At 32.8% G+C, this 13,244-nt stretch overlaps 1 protein-coding gene across 16 annotated transcripts in view; it reads right to left on the bottom strand.

Moving 5' to 3' along the window:
- The window catches only part of LOC113050993 (KICSTOR complex protein SZT2-like), an 81,699-nt gene that overhangs the window by 43,576 nt on the left and 24,879 nt on the right, over nt 1-13,244 (bottom strand). For 15 of the 16 annotated variants that reach the window (XM_026214534.1, XM_026214545.1, XM_026214539.1 and 12 more), the window contains 17 exons: nt 12,188-12,452; nt 11,922-12,093; nt 11,732-11,824; nt 10,859-10,937; nt 9,434-9,736; nt 8,404-8,542; nt 8,209-8,325; nt 8,059-8,128; nt 6,858-7,043; nt 6,503-6,754; nt 4,934-5,183; nt 3,831-3,905; nt 3,608-3,746; nt 2,640-2,739; nt 2,442-2,562; nt 1,130-1,282; nt 925-1,027 (listed from right to left, as the gene is read on the bottom strand). In XM_026214534.1, the coding sequence (XP_026070319.1) occupies nt 925-1,027; nt 1,130-1,282; nt 2,442-2,562; nt 2,640-2,739; nt 3,608-3,746; nt 3,831-3,905; nt 4,934-5,183; nt 6,503-6,754; nt 6,858-7,043; nt 8,059-8,128; nt 8,209-8,325; nt 8,404-8,542; nt 9,434-9,736; nt 10,859-10,937; nt 11,732-11,824; nt 11,922-12,093; nt 12,188-12,452 (2,617 nt within the window). The remainder of the gene's footprint in view (nt 1-924; nt 1,028-1,129; nt 1,283-2,441; nt 2,563-2,639; nt 2,740-3,607; nt 3,747-3,830; nt 3,906-4,933; nt 5,184-6,502; nt 6,755-6,857; nt 7,044-8,058; nt 8,129-8,208; nt 8,326-8,403; nt 8,543-9,433; nt 9,737-10,858; nt 10,938-11,731; nt 11,825-11,921; nt 12,094-12,187; nt 12,453-13,244) is intronic. The other variant, XM_026214536.1, reaches the window with a different exon arrangement.

Here is a 13,244-nt window from a genome sequence, read left to right as displayed (position 1 = left end):
GTGTTAAAAAAAAAAAAAAAAAAAAAATTTCAAATAAATTCTATGCATAAACATCAATAATATATACAAATCTAACTGTTTAATATATATTTTATATATAAACCATTCTAAGACCATTGTTATGTCATAGTTATAATCATTTTAAAATATAATTAATAATTATTCTACAATGTTCAAAATAGTAAAAATAAAAAATGAGTAGTTATGAGTTAATGCAATCAATATTTGATTCTTAAAAATAAGATAAATGCTGAATTTTCAGCCTGTCTTTTGTCGCTGTGCTGCTTTGTTTTTTTTTTTTTGTTTTTTTACATATTTAGGAATGTTTGTAAACTTTACACAGTTTTCAACTTTTACAAGTTTCAACAATCCTGAAAACCCCAAAAATATCACGGTTTCTCAAAAAAAAAAAAAAAAAAAAAATTCAACTTATAATAATCAGAAATGTTTCTTGAGCAGCAAATCAGAATATTTCATGATTTCTGAAGATCATGTGACTCTGAAGACTGGAGGAATGATGCTGAAAATACAGCTGTGCATCACAGAAATAAATCACACTTTAACACAGATTCACACAGAAAACAGTTATTTTAAGTTGTAATAATATTACACTTTTTTTCTGTAGTTTTGATCGAATGAATGCAGCCCTGGAGAGCAGAAGAGAATTCTTTTTTTTTTTTTTTTTTTATCTTACCAACCCCAAACTTTTAAACAGTAGTGTAAATTAATACTTTAAGATTCACATTTATATTGACGCATTTGGAAATGTTTTTTATCCAAAGCGGTTTACTTTCTACTCGAGGTAAACCGAACCCATGATCTTAGTGTGGGATCAACTCTCATTTACTGTGCTCCTCAGATACCAGCATCATTGACTGAGAGCTCATAGTGCTCAATAATGAATATGCAGAGGTTGTGACTCACCGGAGGTAGAACACAGATTTGGTGGTGCGCTCCTGATAAACAAACATGTTTTTGCGGTTTACCACACAGAAAGCGTTTAAAACGGAGCGCAGAGCCTGGATAGCTGAAAGAACCAGAGAAGACAAATCATCTCAACCCAGTTGTTCATGCTAAAAACATGTTTCCGTGAGGAACCATCTGATTGGTCCGCTGTGGTGTCACTCACCTCGGGACACGCCCATGTTGGGCCCCATTTTGAGTCGGGGGTGAATATAAATAACGGTGCTCCAGACCACGTCACAGGCGAAGTAACCCGGGATGAACTGCATGGTGGCGGCAAGGTAGTCCCGCGGCTGATAGCTCTCGTCTGCAGTGTAGTCTGGGGAGAAGACTTTCATCTTAATTTCATAACAAAAGGGCGATTAGCAGGATTAGCTGAACTAAACAGGCGCACAGAGCACCTCAAGTAGTTCATTTGCACAGTCTGATGCAGACCTACAGACCTATATGAGGACATTAGTGCAGTAATTCACACTAAACAGCCGAGTGCTCAGACTCAAACTGCTGTCTCATTATCACCGCCCTTGAATGACCTTCCTGATGGGCTTCTGTGTTCTGAGTGGAAGGAATTTTGTCTTGTTTTGAGCATAAACTCACTTAATTTTGATAATTTTTTCAGAATGCTAAACTTAATATCTTGTCATTTTTATTGTCTCGAATGAAGAATGTTTAGATATCTGTAGTGGGATTTAATGTATTTTTCCACAGTGTTAAATATGCACTGCAAGAGTTTTGAGATACAGTATGTAATGAGAAATGCTTATAACTGGCTAAAGAAAAATATTTGTTTATATGTACTAAGATTTTTCTTAAATATTTGATTTTTTTTCCCAGTAAAATATTACAATAGCAATATATATTATTCTGTTATTTTTTATATATTATTCTGTTATTTTTTTTATAATAATTAATATAATGACATTATTATTATTATTATTGTGTGTATATATATATATATATATATATATATATATATATATATATATATATATATATATATATATATATATATATATATATATATATATATAAATAAAATAAGTATTTATGGTTATACAGACACATAATCAAAAAACATTGAATTTCAAACACTGCATTTAAAAAATTGTGAATCACAATAATAATAATGATAAAATGAAATAATTTCACCATGACTCCATTAATATTTCATGCATTTATTTGCATTCAATTTCACTGATTATTTGCACATTAGAAATAGTGAGTAACTCACAACTCACAGGGGCATAAAAGACTCTGAATGTGAGATGGAAAATGGAAAAGTAGAGCATTTTGATCTGGAAGGCTTGGTTCCCATACAAAAGATTTTAACAGATAATGATGACAATTTTCTGAGTGATGTAGCTACTTTTAAAACTAAAACATTTCAAATGGGCACCTCCTGTCAAAGACGTTAGGAGCCCGGCTCTGGTGTGTAGAGAGAGTGTATGTGTGTGTGTGTGTGTCATTGGGTACTGTACCGTCAGAGTTGGTCATCCTGGGTCGGTAGAGCGACTCGTTCTTCCAGATGTCCTCTTCGCTCTCAGCCACCAGGAGAGAGTGACACACGTGACTGTCATGCAGGTCTTGCAGCAGGAGGCGCTGTGGAGAGAACCATGGGAGGTCACAGAGGAACACAGGGGAGAACAGTGCTAGACTTTACGCTGACTCATCTTTACCTGGTTGACTGTTCGGCACATTTCTCCAATCCTCCTCACCACCAGCTGATGAAGACGCAGGTACTCTGGGATCTCCTCCTCTTCCTCTCTGTTAAAACTCCTGCCAACACAACAGTACAAAGTGTTTTAACATCCTCAGCTTGGTTTTGTTTGCATGTCTGGAGATGTCTGAAACGCTGCTCATTTGTATGCTTCACATGTTTAGAGCACAACTGAACACATTTATAGGCAGAAAACCTGGACAACAAACAAACAAACAACACTTGAGGCATATTTTGACACTTTCTGTGAACAGGTACTGAACACTCTCCATAAATGAAAAAAAAAAAAAAAAAAAACGTTTTGACATTTGTTTTTATATAATTATAAAATTTTTGTAAACAGCTTTGAAAATTTAAGTAGATTATTTATTTGTCTTCCCGCCATAATTTTTGTAATAGGGAAAATCATATGATTTATTTACATATTGTTAAAATAAATAATTGTATATTACTTAATAATAATAATAATATAAAACAGTTAAAAAGTAATTAAAAGTAATTAATAAATGAATAATCTTCAAATAGCATTAAATAATCAATTATGTATATGTGTGCTTTTAAAAGTATTATTTCTAAAACAAAATTATTTATTATTAATAATAATAATTTAGAAAAAAAAATTATTTAACTAATACAAATAATTTCAAATAATCAATACAATTATATAATTTTATATATATATTTGAAATATATATAAATAAATAAATATATATATATATAAAATATATATATATATATATATAAAATATATATATATATATATATATATATATATATATATATATATATATATATATATATATATAAATTTAAAAAAGAAATACCAAAAAAATACGTCTACCAGCCAATTAACAGTCTGATTTGTGCTCGCATTTATCGTTTTCTGAAGGTGAATTTCGTCACCCAAGTGAGTCTCTGCAGCAGTACCTGGTGTGAGAGAAAACCTCCACCCTGTCCTGATGAATTCTGATGATGAGCCAGAAATCAGGCATGAGCGGCGTCTGTCTCTCCTGCTCATTCATAGTGGGTCCGTCGCACTCAGAGTCACTGCTGCCTCCGTCATAACCTGAAACACACACAGCAGAGAGGACAGGACCATGAGGAACCGTGGCTGTGATGTTAACATGCTGTGTGTTGAGGGAAGTCTCACCCAGCATGTCTGAGTCCAGGCTGCCCTGACTGGAGACCACGCTCTGAACTCGACTGGGACGCAGTTTCCCACTGCCTGAGAGCAACAGGAAACAAAGCCGCTCAGAATAAACAGGACAAACTTTATCATTAGAGTTGAACAATGGGAATACAAAAAAAAAAATCCAATCCAAACATGCAAAAAAGAATACATTTTTTTTTTTATCATGTGGCATATGCAACTAAGTTATCGATCGCTGCTTCACATAAATTGTTTACACATAATTAAAAAAAATTGCTGAAAATTTCCTCATCCTTAATCCATCCAGGATGTAGATGAGTTTATTTCTTCATCCAGTTTGGATAAATGCATCACTTGCTCATCAATGCATCCTCTGCAGTGAATGGGTGCCGTCAGAAAGTGAGTCCAGACAGCTGATAAAAACTTCACAATAATCCACAAGTAATCCACACCACTCCAGTCGACCAGTAAACATCATGTGAAGAGACAAGATGCATGTTTGTAAGAAACAAATCCATCATTAAGAAGTTTTAAACTTCAAACCATCATTTCCAGCCAAAATATGAATCCATAATCTCATAAAATTGCTTCCTTAGGTGAAAAATTCGAAATCCACCCACATATTAGTTTAGTTTCAAACTGTTTTGGCTTGTAAACATCGCTCGATTTGTGCATATTTCTCTCCTGATTCAGACCAGAGGAGTGTTTTTACTGAAGGAAGCTTTATTCTGAGATTATGGACTCACATTTTGACTGGAAAATGTCTTACTGATGGATTTGTTTCTTACAAACATGCAGCTTTTCTCTTCACAAGGCATTAACTGATGGACTGGAGCAGTGTGGATTATTCTTATTGTGACGGCACCCATTCACTGCAGAGCATCCATTGATGAGTAAGTGATGTGATGCTATATTTCTCCAAACTTGATGAAGAAACAAACTCATCTGCATCTTGGATGACCTGAAGATGAGCAAACTATATCTACACATATATAGATATTTATATACACAACATCTTTTTTTATTCTCGTAATGTGCAGGCCTTGTTAGCAGTGTTTGGTTGTCAGTTAACTCCGATGGCGCTGGTTTCTGGTGACACTCACTGTGTGTGGTGGACTGCACGGACTCGGCCAGGCTGGCAGCGGAGGGTGTTTTCGGAGGGGTCATGTGATCAGACGAGCGCTCGGTGCTGCTGCTGCCCGCCTGCAGGTGAGCACTCTGAGGTCGAGTCTCCTCGGGGTCGGTCTGCTTGATCTGCCCGGGGTCAGAGGTCTCCGAGAGAGACTCGCTGGCTGAATCAGCTGCAGGCCGTGTGTCCTCCTCGGCCCTCTGCGTGTCTCCACACTCAACCTGCTCCAGGAAAAAACACACATGAATCATACACCAGATGAAGAAAAGACAATATTATAACCAGGCTCTTTGGAAGATTGGATTTTGAACGGTCAGTCAATGCATTCTGAGGTCAGATGTTTTGTATAATAATCTCCAGCATCTGATTTTGTGCTTGTTTCATGTCTCTTGTATCACTTTTTCTTTATTTCTTAATAAAATCATTCAAACTAAAATATCACAATTGAATATATATTGTTCATACCTGTTTATGTATTTATTTCCATTTCCGTCATAAATGAGGTCATTTAAGTTCAAAAGTTAGTTTTTTTTAATGTTCTCTTCTGTTTGGCAAGGCTGCATTTATTTGAGCAAAATACAGCAAAAAATAATATTATTATTATTATTATATTATAATTTTAAATAACTGTTTTCTATGTTAATTTATGGTGACATTTCCAAATGCATTAATATAAATGTGAATGTTAAAGTATTAATTTACACTACCGCTCAAAAAAATAAATAAAAAATACAGAGAAAAAAACGTAAATGTTATTAAAATTTAAAATAAGTGTTTCCTATGTGAATATATCGTAAAATATTTATTAATGTGATCAAATCTGAATTTTCATCCTCATGACTCCTATCTTCAGTGTCACATGATTTTCAGAAATCATTCTAATACGCTGATTTGCTGCTCAAGAAACATGATTATTATTATCAATGCTGAAAACATTGTGAAAATTTTGCAGGATTCTTTGATGAATAGAAAGGTCAAAAGGAACACCATTTATTTGAAAAAAATAATTTTATAACATTATAAATGTCTTTTTGAAATGATCACTTTAATGCATCCTTGCTGAATAAAATCAATTCTTTAAAATAAATCTAATTAATGTTAGTTTATTTCATATTGAAAATCATACTGAATGTTTGATCCTTTGTTAAAAAGGCACTGCAAAGTGAAAAATCCTTTTTTGAGACTGTGGTCAAAGTTTGAAAAATGTTTCAGATCAACTACAAATCTACTTCTTAATCATATTCATTCACTAGCTAAAGTATAGATTATTTCAACTCTAATCAACACATGATGACTATTAAACCATATTTTTTTGCATCTACTATGTATTCTGCTTTATTAAACCACTGCATCGTTGGCTTAAAATGTTAATGTACAGTTTGAGTTTGAGTTTCCATTCGAGTTAGGATGTTGATTTATAAGACAGCTGCCCATGTTAAACCGGAGTTTACTTAAATCACACTTAATCTTAAAGTTTAGGGGATAACTTCATCAAATGCAATGCTTTTCTTCAGGCCTGGTTTGAGAGGTTTTTGATAACTACCTCAGTGTCAGGCTCTTTTTTCTTGGAGTCTCTTTCTCGGTCTTTGTCTGGCGTGCAGATGTTTGCTGATGCTCTGGCTCTGTCCTCCAGCTCGGGACACTGGCTGGTTTGCTGAGAGCTGGTTCCCGAGTACTGAGCTGCGATGTTAGACAGCTGGAGTCTGTGAGTCTGCTGGCGACTCAGTGAGACGTAGTGGAAGTTGTGCTGCTCGGCGTTCAGCAGGTAACCAGGAAGAGATAACCTCTTGAACTCCTGCAGCGAGGAAGCAGGGACGTGTTATTAAACAGCGGAGCAGAACACAATCTCGTTCCTGACCTTTCCTGCAGACACTTAACACCGATAACAGAGTTCAAACCTCTTGAAACTTCTCCAGCGACTGCTCGGGACCAAACACGAACTGGAGGGGAACGAGCTCACAGTGGCACTGCGGCCGGCCGCTGGAGCGACACACGTGCTCCGACACTTTCTGCAGCGTAGAGGAGCTGATGACAGACGAGCGCCGCAGAGCAGAGACCATCTCATCCTCCAACAGCCAGCGGATCTGAAACCGGTTATTAGATCATACAGCTTCCAGAATGCAGGTGTTATGCTGTATATCACAACAACTTAACTAAACATGAAACATTCTTGTGAAATAGATGTAACAAGGTTATTAAATTAATGTTAACTGAAAAAAAAAATTATGATGATATTGACATTAGAAAAAATTATTAAAACAAAAAAAAAGAGACATGTGTATTAAATAAATACAATAAAATTATAAAATAAATGTTAACTGATATAAAAAAATAACATTTTTTATTTTTAATTAGTTAACATTTCAAATTGATAAAGTACTAAAATAATTTAAACTGGACAAAAAAAATGATATTGACACTAGAAAAAAAAATATTAAAAAAAAACAGGAGACATTTGTATTAAATACAATAAAATGATTAAATAAATCTTAACTAATATATATAAAAAAGAATTAGTTAACTTTTTTTTTTAAATACTAAAATAATTCAAACTGAAACAATAATGAATAAAAATTCATTTTTATGGAAAAATTATAAAAACAAAAACATTTTTGTTAAATAAATGCAGTAAAAATATAAAATAAATGTTAACTGAAATAAAATATTTGTAAAATGTTGTTAACATTTAAAAATGTTAAAGTACTAAAATAATTAAACCTGAAATAAACATTAATAAAAATTATATTAACATATTATATATTATTATATATCATAAATTAACAATGTCACTTTAAACTACATTACAAGAATAATTAAATCACTGCTAATTTCAACATTTACCAATACACTGTTCAAATGAAAAGATAATTTTGGAGATATTATTTTATGGAATTGAGCTAACAAGAACAAACAATAAATAGTTTTTTTATTAACTAATTTTAGCGAACATTAATAAATACTATAAGATATACATTTCGCACTGTTATTTAATGTTAGCAATTCATTAATAATGGGCCATTTCATTGTTTGAAAAGATGATATATTATTAAATAAAAAATGTAATCTCTTTAATGTTCACTGAGATCTTTGCACGCTCACCTCATCCATGGTGGCTAAAACAGCCATTTTGTGTGGAACAGGAAGCTTGGACAAGGGATCTCCAGACATACTGCAGAAGACGACAGAATGAAAAGTTAATCCTCAAGGTATTTGGATCTAGAAGATGTCTGTGGAGCTCCGAACGCTCACCTTTCCACACCGACCCCGCGCAGGCCGTCCAGATTGGCCATGAGCTCCTCGTCAGAGCGATAGGACGAGGGCTGTCCAGGAGAACGGTTCAGAGACACGCTGCTCTCAGACGTGTATCTACAGCAGACGCACACAGAGGACAGTCAGGATCACTCCAGCACGTTCCTCACTCACAGACGCTTCACAAACACTGACCTGTTGTGATGGAAGTCAGGAGCCATGGCCTCGATCTCCAGAGGTAACGTGAGCACGAAGATATCCAGAGTGACAGACAACTCCTTCAGATCCACCCACTGAAGATCCTCAGCGTTCTCAAGACAGGAAATGACTTCACCTGAGAAAAACAAAAAAAACAACAAAGTTTATATTCAAATACATGAACCAGGTTAACAATATACATGGTGTCTATCCCTTCCAACCAATAAAATTAACTTTTTTGTGAGTTGTTTTTTATATTATTATAATTTGTGTTTTATTTTATAGAAAATATTTGTAAAATATTTTATGTATTATTATATTATTTATTAATATTTTAAAATTAACATTTATTTATTTTTGGTTTGTATTTTAGTTTACATTTCATAATTTTAGGTTTTTTAGTACTTCAACTTATTTTATAATTTTAGTTGTTTGCCAATGTAACATTTTAACAACGTAACTCAACATTTTCATCTAATATTTATTTCATCTTAATTTCAATTAATTAAATATTTTGTTAGCTTTTAGGTTTTTATTTTTAGAAAATAATTTGCTTTATTTTTTATTTTAACAACACTGTTGACCAGGATTTTGATGTGGCATATTTTCATAAATACATTTAGCCAATCCTTTAAATTAATACATTTAAGTGGTTAAATGTCTTCTTTTAAATGATTACGTTAGATTTTAAATGACAGTTCCAGATCACAACCATAAGCTAATTAACATAAGTCATGTACATATCATATACATACTTATTTAGGATTTAGCACTATTATTAATGTAAAAAAGACAGCCCATCATAGCAAAGCTTTTATGAGCATATATAAATCTTTTGTAATGTTATTCAATTCTAACTTGATTTGTGTCAAAAGTGTCCAAATGCTGTATGCAAATATACAGTACAGTTAAAAACGAAATGATTTTGAAAATTTTTTGGTCAACAAATCTTGACTGACATGGTTAGTGGACTTTAGTGAAGACACGTGAATGCGACGCTGTTAAATGACTGTGTTCAGAGTCTCACCCAGACAGGTTGGCAGTGTTTGCGTGGGCATGGATCCATGGCAGCTCTTCATGTTGACGGAGCAGGTGAGGTGCACGAACAGAGGAGGCATCTCCGGCTGTGGACCCTCCAGCTCCAGCAGAGAGTCTCCGTCCAGAATACTGAAGGAGTCCTCGTCCTGGTTCACCGTGTTGGAGTCTGACGGAGACCCGCCTTCACCTGCTCCCTGTCCTCCGGCCTCCGCTCTGCCATTCCCACAATCCTGATACTCCACCTCCAGATCCGTGTCACTCTCCGTCACGATGCAGCAGCCCGACACGTTCTCTGTGCATACGCAAAACATACATATGGGTAACCATGTTTTAATATACTCTGAGTTTACTAACGGGTGAAAAACACTAATAAATCCACATAAACTTTGCAAATAACATCAAATCAACAGATCCTACTAAAGTCACTGTTAAAGGTTAAATGTGACCGCGGATATGCATGCAAGGAAAAATATTATTAATTACTAAAAGGAATGTTATGATTTATGGAACTAATTTAATGATACCCGATGTCCCATGATTAAATTTTTTTTTTGGCCAATTATAAATGAAATGGTGTCCTTTTATTGTTAGACAAAATGTTGCACATTTCTTTGTGAAATTTAAATAGGTTGAATCACAAAACTAAATTCAAAATTTAAGAAAAAAAATCAAATAAGTGAATGAATGAATAATCCAAATAAAAGACGTGTCTTCATATAAACACACTAAGGTTTTACTTCTGCTTTTCCCGTTTAAAATTAGAAGCAACCACTGCATTTTAATCACGATCCAATCAAACATGCTAGATACATGCAGCGTGAGCAGGTTTTGGTTTAAATTAGATTGTGTCATTTTGAAATTTGAAATAAAAAACGGAATGTTCTGACTTTAGCTTTGTGAAACTGTTACATGCAACATTATGGCACTTATGGAACAGCAGTGATACAGTGTTTCCATGGTTACCGTTGTAAACAAAGCAGCGCTGCTCTTATAAACAGTACATTATATGGAGACAAGATGAAAAGAAAATACCATATAAACTTTTTTGAACGTAGAGATACATTATTATAAAAGCTCACCGACTTGAATAAATCACATATTTTTATAGAGTTTATCGATCGGCTGAAGGTGCATCGTTGAATACCGAACCAATAACACATCATAGAAAGCTGAAGCATCATTGGATTGTTAAACTGATGTTTAAAACACTATTTTTTTTTTTTATGCATGACATTTAGATAGGAAGATATTACTGTTAAGACTTTTATATAGGTTGCTGGTGGTATTCAATTTCTTAAAAACAAATAGTTACTGAATGTGAACTTCATCAAAACAGCCGGAGGTGGAGACTTGGATGTTAGTGATCTTAAGAATGCAGCACTCAGGTATTAAAACATGATGAATGATGTCTAACCGTCTTCTGTGGCGAGTTCAGCTTCAGACACCTCACAGTCCTCACTGGCTCTCCGCTCTCCTCCTCGCTCCGAATCCTCCTGCAGACGGGAACACTCCCATAAACCATATACTGGATATCACATATAAAGATGAGCAGTAATCTGACAGTAAACATTAGAGTCCATATGAGCCTATTGCCTGGGTTTTCAAATACAGTCCTTTTTCTTTTTTTTAGAGCAGGTTGATTAAAATATATATATATTTTTTTTAAATGAAAACACTTTGTATAAGAACAAACACTTGTGAATGTGTATTTTTTAAACATAAACTCGAAAAAAAATAAGAGTGGTATTTTTATTATTAATAATAATGTTGTTGTTAAAAAAATTATTGTACTATTTAAATTATATAAATGAAACCATAAATAAATATAAATACTATTAATGCAAAAACACTATTCATTTTAAAATAAAAAAATAATTAACAACAATAATGATAGTGATGATGATTAGTATTATTATCATTAATTATATATATATATATATATATATATATATATATATATATATAATTAAATATATAATAATATATAATAATTAAATATATAATAATATTATTATTTTTATTTTTATTAATAATAATAATAATAATAATAATAATATATATTTATAATTATAAAAAAATGATTAATAGATAATTGCAATATATTTCATGCCTACAAAATATTATACTAGAATGTCTTTTTACATCTTCACATTTAATTTAGACTGCAAAGCACTTAATGAACTGTGAGCAGCAATTAAGAGCTCATTAATACTGCTAAAATGCATATTTAAAATTAATGAAAATAACTGAATACTAAAACATTAAACAAAATATTTCCATGACGCACCTCTTTTTTGGAAGATGGGAGGCAGTAAAAGAAATAGTGTGGATTGGACGGTACAGTCTTGAAATACTGAGCACCAATTTCTGTGAACTTGTCCTGTAAAACAAAAAGGAGATGAGATATCGTTTGAATGACAGCTGTGTTTTAAAAATATTGTTTCTACAGCCCTGACAACATTTGCTGTCCGCCGTACCTGTATGATTTTGTGCAAATCAGGATACACATCACATTTCTGCTGGGACTGGAGAAGCGACAGAGGGAATTCTGGGATTTTTGGAGACTTGGGTTCGTCCAGGTCCAGCGGGGACGTGGGAGCAGAGACTTTCCCTCTGGAATCAGCTTCACTCACATCCTCCAGCTCAATACTGTGAGAAAGAGAAAAAAATACATATATATATATATATATGAACAATGAAAACCAAGCATTAATCCCACAATGCATTGCTGTAAGATCAGTACCTGGATGAAGACACCAGCGTGGCTCTGTCGGCTCCATCGTCTTCTCCTTCTCCGATGGTGAAGGTGGTGGAAGCGTCACTGGACTTGCTTGCGTTGATGGAGCCGTGCAGCTCGTGACGCTCACGAAACACACGCACGTGTCCGCAGAGCGTCTGCAGGAAGGAAGTGATGTCGATCTCCTGCAGCGACTCCTCGCAGTAGTCCATGGCTGTCAGTAGATCCTGTGAGCTCACGTGGTGTGACTGCTGCAGACTGCGATAAACACCTGTCAATCAACACAGGCACAGGACCAATCAAATCATCCGACATTAATAACATTGGACGTATTTTTGTATTGTGACTATTTTTATGAAAACATGTTGTGGCACAATTCACATTAATTGAATAAATACATTTTAATAAAGTATATATATATATATATATATATATATATATATATATATATATATATATATATATATATATATATATATATATACTTTATTAAAATGTATTTATTCAATTAATGTGAATAATGTGATATATATATATTAATTAATTAATTAATTATATCAATTAATTATATCAATTAATGTGATATATATATATATATATATATATATATATATATATATCAAACTAATGTTTTTTTGTAGATCTGCAGACATTAATATTAAATATGTTCAATAAAATACAATAAATAATTAAATATCTTTTATTTAGACAAATATAAAAAAATATCAGTAATGAGATACTAAATATTTTATATAAAAATAATAATAAAATAAATGCAATTGAAAAATGTCTGGACTGTTGTTGTTGCTTTACGTTAATAATAATAATTTGTGACAAATGTTCTTAAATGCTTATAAATAAAAAAAAAATTCTTACTAGCTTCGATATGTTATTTTAAGATTATAATAAAATAAATGTAATTGAAAATGTCTGAACTCAATGAAGTAATGAGATTTTATTTTATTTTATTTTTTATTTTATTTGTTTATTTATTTATTTATTTGCATTACACTAATGATAATTCAAGTGATAAATGTGCTTAAATGTTTAAAAATGATTTATT

The sequence above is a fragment of the Carassius auratus genome, chromosome 31 (genome assembly GCF_003368295.1).
Source record: "Carassius auratus strain Wakin chromosome 31, ASM336829v1, whole genome shotgun sequence".
Lineage (NCBI taxonomy): Eukaryota > Metazoa > Chordata > Actinopteri > Cypriniformes > Cyprinidae > Carassius > Carassius auratus.
The sequence above is the reverse complement of the archived record's forward strand: the minus strand, read 5'-3'. Positions and strand labels throughout refer to the sequence as shown.